Source organism: Elgaria multicarinata, chromosome 3, assembly GCF_023053635.1.
Source record: "Elgaria multicarinata webbii isolate HBS135686 ecotype San Diego chromosome 3, rElgMul1.1.pri, whole genome shotgun sequence".
Taxonomy (NCBI): domain Eukaryota; kingdom Metazoa; phylum Chordata; class Lepidosauria; order Squamata; family Anguidae; genus Elgaria; species Elgaria multicarinata.
Window position 1 is genome coordinate 50,698,885 of NC_086173.1, and position 18,383 is coordinate 50,717,267.

Genomic DNA, 18,383 nt, shown 5'->3' on the forward strand with positions numbered 1-18,383 from the left:
GAACACCATATTGCTGCTGGGAAAATTCATTTCTCCCCAGCTACTGTGAAAATTTCAGCTAAGCTCAGAGGGAGCAGGGAATTTGGAGGGGGCTGGCAGGTGCCATCTGCGGACGCCAGTTGTCAGCCTTGGGCAGCCAAGGCCCACTTTGTCTGAAAGGAATCCAGATAATCAGCTTCTTCCAAAAGTACCTGGAGTTCTCCAGCCACCACTCTTCTGAATACCTAGCCCAGAAATGGCAATTCTTTGTTTTGTTTTGTTTCTGTACTGTCCTTCAATTATACATTCCCAAGGAATTTTACAATAGGTCAAAATGAGAGACTAGTGTACAGTCTCCTGAACAAGGTCAGCCAAGCCTAAGGGTTTTCTTCCAAAGGGGGAACAACCTATTGTGCCTTCTTTGAGCCAGCAAGCTCATATCCTGCCTTCTTAAGAAGTACTAGCTTTCCTGCCAATCAGGTTGGCCAGCCTCTGACAACCTGCCATTCGTCAGGAAGGACAAGGGTAGAAAGGACATGGTCTGCGTCTGACCCAGAAATCTCCAAGCACCTTCTCTGCCTCCTTAGGTGAAATCAAGTGAAGCTTATATTTAAGCTTTCATATTACGTTTTATGCTCTACTTATGATTTTAACTTTTGTAAACCACCCAGAGAGCTTCTGCTATTGGGCAGTATAGAAATGAAATGAAACAAATAAATAAAATACATAAATTATCCAGGCAACCACATGTAGCAGTGCCTGAGCAAACAACCAATGCAAATTCCTGAGATCAATGCGGCATCCAAATCACAGCAGATATGAGCAAGTCAACATCTGGCAAGTCAGCCACAGTGGGCTACTAATGCTTCTAGCGATTCACTGTCAAAAGGCTGTATAAGCAGCAACAGCAGCACTATGGTAGCAGAGAGGTCTTCTGCATTTTTCACAAAATCAAAAGGCTTTGCCTTCCCACTGGGCCACTGACTTTGCCAAGACTCGCATGTAAGGAAATGATCCAATAACCCAGCTTTCCCCAACCTGGAGCTGCCCTGATGTATTGGACTAAAACTCCCATCATCCCCATGATGTTGGGCATTGTAGTCCAAGACTTCTGGATGGTGCCAGAATGGGAAAGGCTGCAACAATCCTATAAAAACCTGTAACATCACGTGAACTATCTACCATTAACAACACACCAACACTCCATTATGTTGCACTCAGTGGCTGTCTGTGTGTTCTGGTGCCTACAGCTTTGGGGTTTTATTTTGCTTTGTTTTAGACTTCTAGCAAGCTGGCTGGCTTCCCAAGCTAATGTAACCTGAGAGCTTGACTCGCTGGCTGCTATGACCCTTCTGTCCTTTCTTCAGGCTGGAACTTATCAAGTGCCGTTCCAAAACCCAGTTCCCTGCAATGAGGCCAAACAGCAAGCAAAGAGATTGTGGCACCAGCAGGTACATCAGTTTTGTTGTGACCTTATTGGGGAAAAGGCACAATTGCACTTTTGTAGAAGGACAAACAATAATTGTCACCGCTCCTTGCAGAAGCATTTTCACGCGCTGCCATTAATGCCGCATTTAGAATGACTGTACTAGTAGTTACATTGATCTTGTACTTTTAATTCATAAAATGTTTCATGGGGCTTAATGACTGTGGCTCTGATCCAGTTCTAGTCTTGGGTGACTAGCTGAGTGTTACAAAATGTGGTTTCAGGCAGGATTGCTACACAAATCTCCATTTGTATTAAAAGGCATATCCAGACAATTTAGCTAATGAACCCCATGATACAAACATGGGGTACATTTCCAGGTGTCCATCCACATCTGTGTCAGTGACGAGAGCCAAAGGTTACTTTTGCACATAGATGTGAGGTACATCACTGTGGGCTTTGGATCTCCTCACAAGCAAACACTGATGCAACTTCCTATATTTATCATGTTTGCCTCCCTAGGATTCCTGGGATATAGATCTCTATGACCCTGTTCAGATGACACACTAAGCCATGGTGGTTATGCATGTTACGTGAAACATTATGTCTTAGCATGTCATGTGAACCATTCCTAATCATGGTGGCTACACGCTCACCAACCATTTGCTGCAAAAATAAATAAATAAAAGAGTTAGTGGCATAACCATGGCTTAGCATGTTGTTTGAACATGGTCTATGTCACTTCAGTTTACAGGTGGGGAACTGAGGCTGGAAGAAAGTGAGCTGCACAGGGCCATGCAGTAAGTCGATGGCAGAGATGAGATTTGAGCCTAAGTCTTTAATATCCACGGCCAACCATTTCATCCACTGGACTGATCCCCTGAGAACAGCCCAATGGCACAAGATGCCATTGGACCTTCTGCTATGTATTGCAGAAGGTCAGTATGACATAGGTTGGTCCATGCCTGGATGGAAGATTGCCTGAGTTCTCCAAAGAAAAATATAAATAGGGTAAATAAAATCCTGCCAGGAGAAGGAAAGGAGGGGGTGCTATTCTGCCTTTGCCCGGCAAGGCCCCAGGAATTGTATCCAACCTTGCCGAAAAGAATTTGAGGTTGTTTACACGATACACTAACTCATGTGTTGTTGATGAACCGTTGCTTGTTTGGTGAACCATGGGTTAGCATGTTGTCTGAACCCATGACATTTTCTGCAGGGTGGCTTGCTAACCACCCTGAAGAACCCAACAACAAACCATGGGTCCTCAAGGTGGCTTGTCTGAGAAAAATAAGCCACACTGCTTATAAGCCAAACAACATGCTAATCCACAGTTCAACAAACCACAGTTCAACAACAAACCACACTCAACCACTGAGTATGGGTTAGTGAGCTGGGCAAACCCAGCCTCTGTCTCATCTCTGCTTCTGGCAGTTGTTCCAAAAATACAAATACTAGGAGTATTTTTGGAGTGGGAGAACACACACACACACACACACACCTCTCTATTAGATCTTGATGTTCCTCCATCCCACAAGACAACTTCTCCAGTCTTTCAGTTCTTTCTTCTGACTTTGGCTGTGTCAATAGTATCAAAGTTCTACCCATTAAACTTCCTTAGAAATGTGTTCCTTCATGTATTGTTTTATTGTTGGCCCAGTACAAAATGTCTAGGAACTCTTTGAGCCTTTCATGTTGCAACCCTGCGTGCTGTACACAACAGGCTTCCTTTCTCCCTATGAATCTCTCTCTCTCTCTCTCCATTTAGCAGTGGGAAGAAGACAGATTTTGTGCTTTAAAAAAATTGGCACTAGATGGGCCTTTCAAGAGCCTTCCTTGAATCATCACTAAACACATAGAGGTGTGCAAAGCCTGGAAATCAGAGAAGCCAAAATGAGAGGAGGTTTCTGTGAGAGTTAAAAGGGTTGGATATGCATGTGTAATACATTGCTAATCCTTTTTTAAAAAAAGCAGATCAAGATGGAAAATAATGTGAGGACAACTGAGGAATTGCATAACAGGTCTGTTGCTACTGCCAAGGGATGCCATGGCAAGTCTTAAGATGCATTTTGAGGTACATTTAAAGCCCTGGATAGACACAAATCATGACAGGACATGAATATTTTGTGGGTCTGTATGCTGGCTTTGAATGGTATCTGGTACAGAGGACAGGGCTGCTGCACCTTAATAGTTGTGTAGAAGAAGAATTTAGGCCTCTTCTACACAACTATTAAAGGCACTGAAAGCCTGTCTTCTTCGGAATCTGATCACCATAGTACAGTTATCAAATTTCCTTGTCTCTTTCCTGAAGATTTTGGGAGGAATATGGTGACAGATGCATCAAATTTGGCTTGGCTTCTGTTGACCATGGAAACGTAGTCAGAGGTCAGCAAGATTTTAATTGTACATTACTTGGATTTTATCATTTTGCTTTTGAAAAAAAGTGGGGGATATAAATGTGAATGAATAAACATATAATAGCAGAAGATCACGCTGATATTCCCCAGTGCTTGTATATGTTCAGCCTGACACAGTGAATGCTGGGAAGCCATTTGCCTCCTCTAGAGCAGCCCTCCCCAACATGGTGCCCTCCAAATGTTTTGGATTACATCTCCCAGAATTCCTGACCATTGGACATGCTGGCTGAGGCTGATGAGTCCAGAACATCTGAAGATCTGGAGTTTTATTGCGTTATTCTCCTTTCTCAATTTGTCCTGACTCTACTGTGAATCTGACAGATATCATAGCTCCATTCCAGAAATGTGTATAACTAAGCAATTATATAATTGGCTGTTACCAGATCAAAGTTTTAAAAATAAGAGATGCTCTTATTCAAGAAATGTTTAAAATAGAGCAAAAGCTAGTGTTTTTTGAGGGGGAGGAAAGGGGAAAGAGAAAAATATGAATACAATTTATACTGGTATAAGTAACTGTGTGCGTCTGTGTGTGTTTAATTTGTCACACCCAGTCTGAAAATTGAAATTGCTGCGTAGGAGAATAAAAGGCTAAAACCATCATTAGGGCATCACTGACCTGTTTTCCAACTCTGTATGTAATAATTAAAATAATTAGAAGGATATGACTACATCCTTAAGATGATACTGTGGCCACAATAAACCCCCTGATGTCCTACTCATTTTGCTGCACTGCTGAAGGGCAGGTTATCCACATTTGCCATGATAAGAGGAGAAACAGAAGCCCAGGCCAGGGCGATTGAGCCATCAGCTCATGAAGGAACTTTCAACTGGCCTGAGAGAACCATATTCTCAGGGGGAAGAAAGATTTTTGGGGGAGGACACTTGTTTATTTCAGTATTTAAAAACTGTACACTGCCTTGGGAGCGTTGGCAGAAAGTTGGAATAGAAAGCTATTAAAAGAGTTTACAACTGCTCATTTTGTCCTTTAGCCATTCCCTACCCCTGTCCTAAAACCAAACAAGCAACCTGGTATTAACATTTAAAGCCCTAAACGGCTTGTGGCCAGGCTATCTGAAGGAACGCCTCCTCCCATATGTACCTGCCCGGACCCTAAGGTCATCCTCAGGGGTCCTTCTCTGTGAGCCCCTGCCAAAGGAAGTGAGGCAGGTAGCTACCAGGAGAAGGGCCTTCTCTGCTGTGGCACCCCGGCTGTGGAATGAGCTCCCTAAGGAGGTTTGCCTGGCACCTAAACTATATTCTTTTAGATGCCAGATGAAAACCTTTTTATTCTATCAGTATTTTAACAGTCTATAAATTAATTTTAACTTTGCTGTTTTAAATTTGTATTTTGACTTTGTATTTCTGTACTGCTGCTGATTTTATCCTGGTTGTGCTTTTATATTGTTTTTATATCATGTTTTTATATTTTATACTTTGAATGGTTTTAATTTTTGTGAACTGCCCAGAGAGCTTCAGCTATTGGGCAGTATAGAAATGCAATAAATAAATAAAACACACACACACACACACACACACACACACACACACACACACCATAATATAAGGGTGATGGAGAGCAGATGATTAAGAGAAGGGATTTATTATGTGGCCTGTAAAGAAACTGATTTGAAGTTCTTAGTCAATGGTTTAGAATTGTTATTACTAAGACCAAAACAAAGTATCTCCTATTGGAGGTTGTAAGGAGAGTGGGTGTGCGGTATGGAGGTAATGTATCTCTCCACTCACATCCCACGGGCCAGAAACTACGGCTGTGGTGGAGCAGAAGGGAGAACTTCTCGTCATCTGCCCACAGACCTGATTACATTGCACAGAGACAGGGGCGGGGGAAGAGGGGACACAGCAGATTGAAGTTAGCAGAAGCATGAAACAAGAGCCCACGTGATGTAGGATTTAGCATGCTGAACCATAAGACATGAAGCTAACTGTAAGGCCTCGGGCCAGTCAGTCTCGCCACCTGACACATCACACAGGGGTGTTGAGAAGATAAAAAGGACAAAACCCCATTTGTGCCACCCTGAATGTCTTGGAGGAAGTGTGAGATGCAGGTTTAATATACCTTGTAGTTCCTGGGATTTGTCTTCTGGACTAATCAAGGCACACGCCGTGGGTGGGAAGGAGGAAGCCAACCCCCAGGCCTCCTCGGGAAAGCTTTTCTCCCATTTTGAGAACAGCTACTTAGCTGGCACTTCACTGAACAGCAGAACGCGCAAATGGCGTCCGATGCATCCAAGCATAAGGGCACACTGTGGGCATAATTCAACGCGGCTTGAGAACTCCTGAGCCAGGGAACAGGGAAGAGCATTACTATGTGTGACAGAGAATGGCCCAGGTAGGTGGAAATGCTGTCACTTCCAATTGGTCATGCAAGTTTGTTAGAAGGACACAAATAGCTTTCCCTCCTCCGCTGCCTGCCTTCTCTACGGCGGTGGAAGTTCTGAGAGCCAAGATTCCAAAACTCCTCTTGAGACTAAACATCTCTTTCCTTCGAGGAATCACATCAATGGATACTGTTTTTATATTGTTTTTATGGGTTTTTTAAAAAAATTGTATACTTTTAATGTTTACTATTTTTAATGTTGTAAACTGCCCAGAGAGCTTCGGCTGTGGGGCGGTATATAAATGTAATAAAATAAATAAATAAATAAATAAACCTTAAGAGCAGCTACCTGTTCCTCCCCACTGTGCATTTAAATCATAGGTACCGTTGGAAAGGGCACTGCATGTGAGCAGCTTTTGTAAAACTCTTTGGGGAAAAATATTGCAGGTACAAACCCCCAAGCACTCGTGATCTGCATACACTGGAGTCATGTGTCCTATTTACAAAAGTAAATATTTTACGAGTGCTCTCGAACCCTGTAGGAAACCAAGGACTTTCCCAGTGCCTAAGCTGCAAAGAGAAGGCCCCTTTAACACACACCCCCAGTAGTACCCTTCCCTGAGGTGGTTGTGGGTGGTGAAGGCAGGCCCTGTTTGCCTGGAAATTAGTCCTTCTGATCTGGGCAGGCTGGAGCTCTGTTTTGACCCAGGAAGGTGGCAGGGACCCCGGAAGAGAGGAGAAATTGATCCGATATAGATGTTTCTTGTCAACATAGGAAATGAGAAGAAGCCCTAAGAGACTACATGGTTGAAGAATGCCAGTTGGGCACTTGGTACATGTGTACACATTCCCAAGTCTTTGGTCTTGGACAGCAGGGGTGGGGAACCTGTGGCTCCCACCCAGGGCTGGCACCAGACTATTTTGCGCCCTAGGCAGGCACGCTGTACTAAAGCCGCCCTGCGCCCACTCTGACGCTGGGGTTGGGGGGTGGGGGGTTGGCTTCGAAGCAGCGCACCCAGAAGTGGCTTCTGGGCATGCCGTTCTGAAGCTGCTGCCCCGCCTCCAAATCCCAGCATCCTGGCTTTGAAGCCAGGATGCTGGGGTTGGGGGCAGGGTGGAGGCTTCGAAGCAGCGCGCCCGGAAGTGGCTTCCAGGTGCGCCGTTCTGAAGCCGCCGCCCCCCAACCCCAGCATCCTGGCTTCAAAGCCAGGAGCAGCTTCCAGCTGGGCGCTGGCTTCGAAGCCAGGATGCTGGGGCTGGGGGGCGGCCGGGGCGGTGGCGGCTTTGGAACAGCGCGCCCGGAAGCCGCTCTGGGAGAGCAACTTCCAGGTGCGCCGTTCGGCGCCCTCCTTTGCTTGGTGCTTATTATTATTATTATTATTTATTTATATAGCACCATCAATGTACATGGTGCTGTACAGATAACACAGTACATAGCAAGACCCTGCCGCATAGGCTTACAATCTAATAAGTTGTAGTTAACAATAAAGAGGAAGGAGAATGCAAACAGGCACAGGGAAGTGTAAACAGGCACCGAGTAGGGTAAAGCTAATAGTATAGAGTCAGAACAAACTCAATATTTGAAGGCTATAGGGAAAAGAAAAGTTTTTAGCTGAGTTTTAAAAGCAGTGATTGAGTTTGTAGTTCTCAAGTGTTCTGGAAGAGCGTTCCAGGCGTAAGGGGCAGCAGAAGAAAAAGGACGAAGCCGAGTAAGGGAAGTGGAGGTCCTTGGGCAGGCGAGAAGCATGGCATCAGAGGAGCGGAGAGCCCGAGCGGGGCGATAGTGTGAGATGAGAGAGGAGAGATAGGGAGGAGCTAGACCGTGAAGAGCCTTGAAGGTCAGCAGGAGAAGTTTATATTGGATTCTGGAGTGAATTGGAAGCCAATGAAGAGATTTCAGAAGTGGAGTGACATGGTCAGAGCGGCGGGCCAGGAAGATGATCTTAGCGGCAGAGTGGTGGACAGCGCCGGCCCTGCTCCCACCCAATGTCATCGGATTCCCCACACATTGACTTGTGTTCTCAAAGTAGAAGAAGCAGGCCCAGCTCTATCATGTCGCAAGGTGAAGCAGTCAGGATGATTTAGACGGTGAGTTTTAGGGGGACAAAAGGGCAGGAATTGATTTCTGAATGGTGCAAATGAGAGCTTGACCATTGGCTCAGGGAGATGCTATTTGGAACTCTGCTTCAGCAAAAATGTCTTGGGTATGGGCTAGCATTGAGCAAATACTATGGTCCTCTTTTTGTTCATCTCAAGGTTAGGAATGGGATCCCTTCTAAGAATCAACCACCACTCTCCACTGCTAAAAGGGGGGACATGATAGAGGTCTTTAAAATTATGTATGATGTGGAGAATGTGGACAGGGAGAAATTTTTCTCCTTCTTTCATAATACTAGAAACTGGAGTCATCCCATGAAGCTGATTGGAGGGAGATTTGGGACAGATAAAAGGAAGTACTTCTTCACACAGTGTAAACTATGGAATTAGCAGCCACAAGATGTAGGGATGGCCACCAATTTAGATGGCTTTAAAAGGGGGGTTGATACATTTCTGGAGGAGAAGGCTATCGATGGTTACTAGTAGGGTTGTGCTCTGCTTCACTTCAGAGCGTAGAAGCAATAGCGAGGCGGCCTGATTCGCCTCCGACAAAGGCGGAGACGAAGCGGGTCAGGAGGGCTGTGGATCGAGATGAAGAGGATCAAAACCAAGCGGATCCTTCGCCTCGATCCAGAGCTCTGAAAAAAAGGTAAGTGGGGGCTTACCTGGCGCTGCTGCAGTCCATGTGGCAACGGCGGCAGAGCCAAGTAAGGGGGCAGGGAGGAAGGGTCTTACCTGAGTCTGTCGCATTCCTGCAGCGGCTTCACTTGAGCCCGAGGATTCAAACTGTTTGAGTTCTCGGGCTCAGGTGAAGCCGCTGCAGGAACGCAATGGATGCAGGTAAGGGGGGAGGAGGGAGGAAGGGCCTTGCCTGGCGGCGGTGATGCCATCACAGTCCATGCGGCGATGGCGGTGGAGCCAGGTAAGGGGGCAGGGGGGAAGGGTCTTACATGAGTCCGTTATGTTCCGGCAGCAGCTTCACCTGAGCCCAAAGACTCAAACCGGAAGACCAGGCCACGACTGTGGCCTGGTCTTCCTGTTTGAATCCTCAGGCTCAGTTGAAGCAGCCGCCGGACTGCGACGGACACAGATAAGAGGGGAGGAGGGAGGGGGGCCTTACCTGCCGCTGCTGCCACCGCTGCGGAGCTCCAATTTGGATCCGGAGTTCTGCAGCAGAGTGGACCCGATCTGGAATTTGCGGATCGGGTGCGGATTGGATCGGGGGGGGGGGGTCCGTGCACAGCCCTAGTTACTAGTCCTGATGGCTATGTGCTACCTCTGATATCAGAGGCAGTAAGTCTATGTTCACCAACTGCTGGGGGACACAGATAAGAGGTTGCTGTTGTGCTCATATCCTGCTTGTGGGTTCCTGGTCAACAGCTGTGTGAACAGAATGCTGGACCAGATGGACTCTTGGCTCTTCTTATGAGATTCGCTACCACAAGAGGTTGTGAAGGTCTCCAACTTGGATGGCTTTAAAAGCAGATTAACCGAATGCATAGAGGGAAAAACTGTCGATGGCTTGTAGTGAAGATGGCTACTATGTACGTATTACCTCCAATATCAGAGGCAACATGCCTCTGTATGCCAGTTGCCGGGGAACATGAATGGGCAGATACTGTTGTACTCTTGTCCTGCTTGTGGGCTTCTCACGGGCATCATCTGACAGGCCATTGTGGAAACAGAATGCTAATCTTTGGTCTGATCCAGCACTGCTCTTCTTATGTTCTTATGAAGATGTTTGGTGGAACCTCATTGCAACAACATCATGTCAGCCTTTAGAAATGGGGCCACAATGTAAAAATGTGCCCAAGGTCATCATTAACTCTTGGCAGCTGTTTGGAGTGGGGAAAGGTCAAAGATAATGCCACACTGCATCTACTCAGGGTATTATTATTCAGTGGCTGCTTTGCCTGGAAAGAGCCAATCGTAATCCTGTCTAAACTCCATGGAGCTGTTCTCATGGGCCAAATGGACAGGGCCTGAGTCTCAGAACTACAAATGGCTTCTCCAAGCTACAGATATCCTACACCTGCCCTAGAATCCGGCTTGGCCTAACAATTCTAACTTGAGTACTCATGCTCAGGGAAAGAATATAATTTCAGTGGGTCATTGTGCCACAAACCTTGTAGGCGGGCTCTGTCTTCTGGTCAGTCTTCTAAGCAATGCAATGCATTTGGCTCATCAACAGGAGAAGGACAATCGGTGCCCCTTTCATTCAATGAACTTTGTAAGAATCTTTACTGAAAGATGCAACTTCATTCTTTAGGATGCTTTATTCCCATTTTGCTGTACTTGGAGCCCATAAATCAGAGGTGAGCACCTGGTGCCCCCCCTCCAGATATTTTGGCCTACAAGTCCCATCAGCCCTAGCCAGGAAAGCCAATGGTGAGGGATGATGGGAGTTGTAGGTCAAAACATCTGGAGGGCCACAAGGCAACCAGCCCTGCCTTAACAAGCAACCGTCCACCACACCCCATTCAGTTTCTTTACACTCCACCTTTTAATCCCCAGTTCTCATCTCCTAGTGCTCCCACCTAGCTAATGCCTTGACAAGCTGCCTCTTAAGGCTCCAGCTTAGCTTTCCTAGATGAAACACATGGATAATTGGGGTAAATGATTCAGCAAGTTGAAGGAGTGGGCCTGAAAGACATGTGGGGCCCTGCTAAAGGGAGACAGTCGCTTAAAAGAACTTCGAGAGTGATCTTCGGTCTGTTCTAGCCATTTCTGTCCCAGAATGGCTTGTTGACACAGCAGCTGTTACCTGCCCTTTCAATAAGCTATGCTGCCAGAGAAATGCCATTTTGATATTGATGGATTTCCCTTATCGCTCCTCTTGGCTATCAAGCCTTTCCTCTAAGTAATCAGACACTGGCCATCTATCCATCAAGGCCAGGGGTTAGCATATTATATTGAAAGAAAATATAATAGATGGTGCTCTCCTCTTTTGATTACTCCGTGAGATGGCTTCATTCAAAGGAATGTAGGCTCGTGTTAAAGGTTTATTCAGCCAGATTTACTACGCAGATGCTTCTCAGGGTGGGTTGAGCTCACAGTAGAAAGGGGGGAGGAACCTCTTTCAGCCAGAGGCCCGAATTCCATTCCAGAGAAACTCTCATGGGCTGCATTCCAGTGGTGGGCGGGGCTGAAGGCAAAAGGGGAGGGGCCAAGATATCACAAAATGCCAACCTATTTTAGCGTTAAACTGTTGCTGCCAGTAACTAAGCTGGGAGAAGCATTTCAGCCTTTTAAAAGGTGGAGGGGGTCGGACTGCACAAAAAGCCGGGAAACCACTAAACGATAGATGGTCTGGGAAAAGGGGCCGTGGCTTTCTCGGGAACCTCAGGGGAGCAGGCAGTGGAGGCTGGTGGCTTCGATTTCAATGAGGCTGTGAATCCGTTCTGGGTTTCAGTCAGAACCAGCCAGAACTCTAAAGGAGATATCCAAGGTGCTAAATCCTGTCCCCAAAATAGGGTTGGCACACTGGATAGCTACTTTAGGCTGGTTCTGGCTGGTTCTGACTGAAAAGCAGAATGGATTCACAGCCCCACCACCACCTAATTCACAGCCCCCTAACCTGGCCACCAGCCTCCACTGGAGCCAGGTTTGGGCCTCCAGAGGGCCAGATTTGGCCCATGAGCTTGAGGTTCTGCACCTCTGCACTAGAAGCACAATATCCATGAGTTCTTGATATTGCTTAGCCGTGCTAAGGCTGCACTGAAGGAGAATGCAATTCTGGGCTTTGACCTTTTTGCCCTTGAAGCAAAAAAACCAGAGTAAGCCAACTGAGGAATTGAGAATTAGGCTCCTCAAGAGATTAGGATGTGACCAGGCTTCCTCAACGTGTGTGTGGTACAGAGAGGAGTATTATCGTGATATGACTGATGTGCTAGTTCAAGGGAACAGGTCTTCGCAAGAATGTGCAGGCGAGATCCCGCCAGGCAAAGCTTGGACAGAAATACGCATGCTGTTCCTTCCTTTACCGGCTTCAGGCGTCTCCAATGTCACTAGTGCCATTGGCGATAAGAAAGGCAGTCAAAGTTAATCTTGTGTTTGCACATGTAAACAAGTGCTTGAACTACCTGGAAAGGGAAAAGCAGATCTGCTGATAGGGAGGGCTGCTGGTGGAAAGCATTACAAGGGGCAAAAAATCACTGGGCTGCAACCCTGGAAGCCATTTTCAGCTTAGCAAACCAGAGTGGCTTCAGAGAGGTTAAGGCAGAAGCACAGTCAGCCAAAACTGCAATTTCTACAGCCGCATTCAGCTGTCAGTGCTTCTTGGGCAGACAACCTACACAGTCAATATTTGTGGATGCAGCTTGTGCAAGCTCCCTTTCAAATATTAGAAGACGACCTGGCAGCTGAATATGGAAGTGTGGCATCTGATTGGCTGCACAGAGATGGATTAGAACAGTACAGTCTTCAGCTCACCTTCCGTATCACAGAACAAAACACACACACACACACCGTGTGACATGTGCATGGACATTCCCTTCCGATATGATGTTTCCAGTAGTGACTCGTGGGAAGCCTTCTTTTATCATCCAAAATGCAACATGGATCCTCAAATGACCTCCAAAAGACATGTATAGAACATTTTGGCTACGTTCAATTGCTGCAACCCACAATGCCTGGGGAAAGTAGATTCTTCTTGAAGGCGGCCATGAAAAATAACTAAGTATTCCTGAGCGGATTTCAAAGCATTGTAAGCCAAAATAATGGAAACCGACATTTAAGGCCACTGATGCAATCCACCAAAAACAGATTCATTACAACAGGAGCTGGAAAGATGTGGGGTGGGGGCTTTTTCGTGACACCCACCCCACCCCCAGATCTCTGCTGCCGTGTCATCAAATTTGCCAAATTATGACAACCTCTATTCATGTCAATGTCTGATGTGTTACACCCAGAAATCCCATATGCAAAAGCCCAATAAGCAATACAATGCTACACAGGTTTACTCAAGAGAAAGTCCCACTGAGATCAGCAGGACTTTATTTTCTAGCACGTGGGCAGAGGAATTCCGCCTTTGAGTGAAATCCAATATTGTGCGAGTGGAAAGCAGCTCACACAAAGGATCTGTCCCTCCACCTCCTCCTGCCCTGCAGCCCCCTGTGCCCCTGAAAAGCCTCTCTAGAGAGTCCGGGGGACCTACCAAACAATGTGTCTTATGGGGCTGCAATGGGAGAGGGGGATTGGCTAAAACTGGGTAGAGGAATATTACACCCCTTGAGCAAGGTTCCCCATGTTGGCAATTCCCCCCTCCCACTTTAGCCCATAAGACTTGGTCCACAATGCTCAGTAGGTCCCCTTGACCCTTTGGGGAGGCATTTTGGGGGGGGGTGCATGGAAATATCCATAGGGCAATGTTGGATTCCACCCTCGGACTTCTGGGACCTTCATATTTTATTTTTACGAATTCTGGATATGTGTCTAACCGAATTCTCTCTTTTCTTAAATAAAAAAAAGGAAAAAAGATCAATCATACTATCATAGAATAGTAGTGTTGGAAGGGGCCTACAAGGCCATCGAATCCAACCCCCTGTTCAATGAAAGAATCCACCTTAAAGCATTCCTGACAGATGGTTGTCCAGCTGCCTCTTGAAGGCCTCTAGTGTGCTTAAAGGACATTCATAATAAAGAAGGCAAGGTCAAGGTAGACAGTTGCTATATCTACCTTACTGATTCAAGGCACAGTAGAATCCACTCTCCCAATTTTAATATACCCGTAGCCCAAGAAAGTTAAATCAACAGAGCAATCAATCCCCATCATTATGTCCTGAGTTGTTGAGGCTCATCTGGAACTGCCCATAAGAAATCAAGACCACGCCTTCCGTAACACTGTGGTTCAAGGGGTCCAGAAATCGCTATCCAGCCCCACTCACTGTGGTGTCTAAAACAAAACCGAGAAGGCAAACAACCCAGACATTACCTTTTCTGCCTCCTCTCGACTCATGGCCAGGGCCAGTTGGAGCTGCAGCTCCTCTTCTCCAGTAGTCTGTGGTCTTGCCTGTTCCAGGTCGGAATTGAACCGGGGCGATGAGGAAGAGGCTGAGGCACAAGACAGAAAGGAATTAATGGGGCAAATGGGATGGGGCCAAGCCAGATGCTCTTCAGTGGGGCCCAGCAGGTTCTCCATATGATGTTTTCTGTGGGTGAGCAACTGTGGCTCCCAAGCCTAATTTCAGAAGCCTGGTTGTTGCAGGAGATCAGTGCAGACCTATGGCAAGAGCAATCTGCCCACCTCCTCTCGCTGGGTGGGGGGGGAGGGAAAGAGAAGGGCGTGGCAGGAAGCAGTGGGGGCTAAGAGCTCTAGTGTCAGTGGGGTGGTGAGAACCAGTCAGAACCAGTCAGAACTTTGAAGGAGCTATCCAAGGTGGAAGATGGAGGCTCCGACTGGTTCTGACTGAAACCCGGAGCGGATTCACCACGCCACTGTCACCGGAACCCCCAACCTCCACTGGCAATAATATAAAAAGGGATCTCCCCAACTACTTTTGGCTCTGTCTCCATCTGCCATTGGCAAATGCCCCCTGCCCCGGGAATGCAGGCCTCCACAGAAAAAGGCTTCTCCACCCCTGTCCTAGGTAAAAGTTTTGCACTTATCTCCTTCTGGGGCGATGGCCTTTCCCATTCCCCCCCCCACACACACCTATCTTTTGTTTGTTAATTTTATGAGATGATCCACAGTTTTAGACTACTAGCCCAAGATGCCATATATGAAGGGTGATGGAAAGAGCTGGAGAAGAGAAAGCGTTCTGTGCAACTGCATTTTATTTTGAGAACTCCCGTCCTCTTGTGTTTCCACAGCAACATCCTACTTCTTGCAGTTAACAAGTAGAGCAAAAATATGTTGCTGAGGATCACTGTTGTACTAGAACTTTAGGCAAAGAACTGAATAGGCTGTAAGATCCATATGCTTAAAGAAGAGCTCCGTGAGGCTCAGAGGCCTCACACTTCTCCCAAACAGAAGTTTGACAATTATTATTACTTTCTTCTTCTTCTTCTTCTTCTTCTCCTCCTTCTCCTTCTTCCACCACACACAATTTACAGGGCAATCATCTGCATGTTTACTCAGAAGTAAGTTCCGGTATCTTTGATGGGGCATACTCCCAGGAAAGTGTGCATTGGATTGCACCCTAAGACTGCCACCCAGTGCATACTTACCTGGTAATAAGCTCCATCGAACACTATGGGACATATGTCTGAGTAAACATACAGAAGACTGTGTTGCTCAAAGTCATTTCCCCAGCCCAGGGAACTCTGTGAAATGTCAGCTGGACTACATGATGGGGCCCAGAGGCATTCTTTGGGAATGAAGATGGTGGGCGGCTGCTGGCCAATGCTTTGCTCTGCAGCTCATCCAGACACCAAGAAAAAGAAGGGAGGAAAGGATACAGGTCTCTAGTAAGCTGTTGGGGGTGGTCTAAAGAGGGCAATGGGAGGGGGTGGCTAGGACCAGGAGCAGGAAGTCAGTTGCGGGGAGCAGGGAAGCCAGGAGGGAAGGGTATTGAGAGCACTGAAAACTGGGTCCAAATGAGTTTTGATTGGGGCTTAGACTCTACCTCTGCCTGGTACTCACCCCTTTGGGCAGGTTACTTGCCCTTTGGAACTAACCATGCCTCCCGTGGCAGCCATTTAGGACCACTAAGCCATGGTTAGGCCACTAACCCCTTTGCAGCAAATGGTTAGTGAGCATGTTTAAACCGTGGTTATGTAGCCACCATGGTAAGGCATGGTTCACAAGACATGCTAACCCATCATGTTTAGCTCAAAATGCTTAACCACCATGGCTTAGCATGTTGTCTGAACAGGGTCTTAGTGGTGGTGCTCAGGACAGTTTCTCAAATGACCAAATGTGCCAACAGGCCCCAAATGGTTGCTAATGCCTACCGCTCGCGTAGACTAGAGTGCATGATGACTGCACATGTGCCATGTACACTCTCTGAAAGGCTGTCATCGGTTAGCATTTGGCCAATGTGTGTAGACCAGCCTTCCCTAACCTGGTGTCCTCCAGATGTATTGAGCTATGAGTCCCATCATTCCCAAGCAGAATGTGGTGGTGGTGGGGAAATAGTGTGTGTGTGACCTTCATATGTGTGACCTTCAACAGTTTTCCATGTTGCTTCCATGGAAGAGCCTTCTTTTAAAGCACTAGGTAATGCAGGGATGGGCACATTGTGGTGTTCCAGATGTTTTGGCCTATAACTCCCATCAGCCCCAGCCAGCATAACCAATGGTGAGGGATTATGGGAGATGTAAGCCAAAACATCAGGAAGACCACAAGTTGCCCACCTCTGGTGCAATGTAAGAAGTATCCTGAATATGGCCTTTTAATACAGAGCTTACCATCTTCCACCAATCCTATTTTGTCCTGTCCCTGTTCCCCGCCCCTCTCCGCCTCCCCTTCACATTCTGTCTTCATGGTTATGGAGAGAAACCTGAAAATATGCATGTAAATTGGCTTATAATTTTGAAAGCAGAGAAGTCTTGTTTCAAGGTTCCAGTGTGTTTTGTGGGGAAGGGCATTAGGCCAGGGGAGAGAAGGTGAAAAAGGGCCTCTAAACGCCATACATCTCATTTCTCCTCATGGACCTGCTTGAACCCCTGCCCATTCACCCACCTGCACCCTATTTGCCACCCCTAAAGTGAACTCAGGTCCTCCCATCTTCCCTTCCTCAATCTCTATTCTAGTCACTCGGGGGTCAGGGAGAGAGAGCAAGGTGTACGGAAACCGTAGAACCAAAAGCAAAACATATTCTGAAAACTGCAAATTTAACCAAGAACACCACATGCATTTCTTCCAGCCACAGGATCAAAGGGTTTGTGGAATATTGTTATAGAACCACCTCCACCTCCCTCCCCTCCCCAGAAACAACAAGCATTCACAAGCAGCATTCATCCAGATACCCTGTTAGCCAGAGATGTGGCTGCATGCCTGGAACCATCAGAGAACAGGCCCATGTCATGGTGTGCTACTCACAGTTGAAGGAGGATGGAGACCCTCTTGACCTGCCGTACTCATCTCCATACTGTGACGCCCGCCGTCCGTAGGCGAGTTGCTGGCTGTTGCTGCTACTGATGCCCATGCCCTCCAGGGACATCCGCTCTTTGGTTTTCAGGGCGTAGGCTCTCTCCTGCTTCAGCCTCTCCTCATCCTTCAGCAAGCTCATCACCTGCTTTACCTTTTCCCGAACATTGATGCCCTGGTCCTTGCCATCACGGTCTATGTACTGGAACTCCTTTAAGGTCTGGATGGTGTACAAGTTCTCCCGGCACTGGTGGGCCACTTTCTCCGAGCCGGTTTTGATGAGGTAGTCCAGAAGCGTCAGTGCCTTGTAGACGTGCCGCCAGTTCTTGCCGCTGTCGTTCAGCCGCCTCCAGATCATGCCCATGACCTCCGCAAATGCCACCGTGTTGAAGGTCAGGTCTGCAATCTCAGACATTAAGGAGCTCGGGGGTCCCCAGGGGTCATTGGAGGTGGCCTCGCGCACCTTGATTTCCGCCTCCGAATAATTGTGCACAATGTTTTTTACCTGCCGGCGCAAGGCAGAAGTGGTCATGGCTGAACCCTGGAGGAAGATCTCGCCTTGCAGAAAGAAATGGAGCGCAGTGGAGGAAAAACAGATAGGAACCCAGGGGGGAGAAACCAAGCCCCAGCGTGATCAATTAAGGGGCACTAGTTCTTCAGTTTGTACATTGATCTAGAAAACAAGTAAGGGAAAATAGGTTAGGTTCAAACATTTTAGCTGATCACCAGTTCAGCTGTATCCAGTTAGTCAAAATCCAGTTAGGTTAGTTCCCCTTGATTCTTTCAATGATTATTCCCATAGAACAGGGGTGGGCAATGCGTTGGACTGCAACTCCCATCCTCCTCACCATTGGCTATGTTGGCCAGCGATGATGGGAGTTGTAGTCTAGAAACATTGGGAGGGCCACTAGTTGCCCACGCCTTCTACATCTATCTCAGATATTCAGAATAAAACCCTTGTGGTTGAATTTCTCCAGTGTAATTTTAAAATAACTTTTGTTCAGCCTTTGTATTTAAAAATCTGGCATTTAAAGTTAGTTGATGAGTGAAATTTCTCTCTCAAATGCTCACGACAAGTTAAAATATAACTAAAAACAC

General features: G+C 47.0%; 1 protein-coding gene across 6 annotated transcripts in view; it reads right to left on the reverse strand.

Moving 5' to 3' along the window:
* EPN3 (epsin 3) overlaps positions 1-18,383 on the reverse strand; it is a 41,513-nt gene that overhangs the window by 13,735 nt on the left and 9,395 nt on the right. For all 6 annotated transcript variants that reach the window (XM_063120230.1, XM_063120232.1, XM_063120231.1 and 3 more), the window contains exons 2-3: positions 17,238-17,958; positions 14,187-14,305 (exon numbers count right to left, since the gene is read on the reverse strand). In XM_063120230.1, the coding sequence (XP_062976300.1) occupies positions 14,187-14,305; positions 17,238-17,817 (699 nt within the window). In that variant the 5' untranslated portion in view covers positions 17,818-17,958. The remainder of the gene's footprint in view (positions 1-14,186; positions 14,306-17,237; positions 17,959-18,383) is intronic.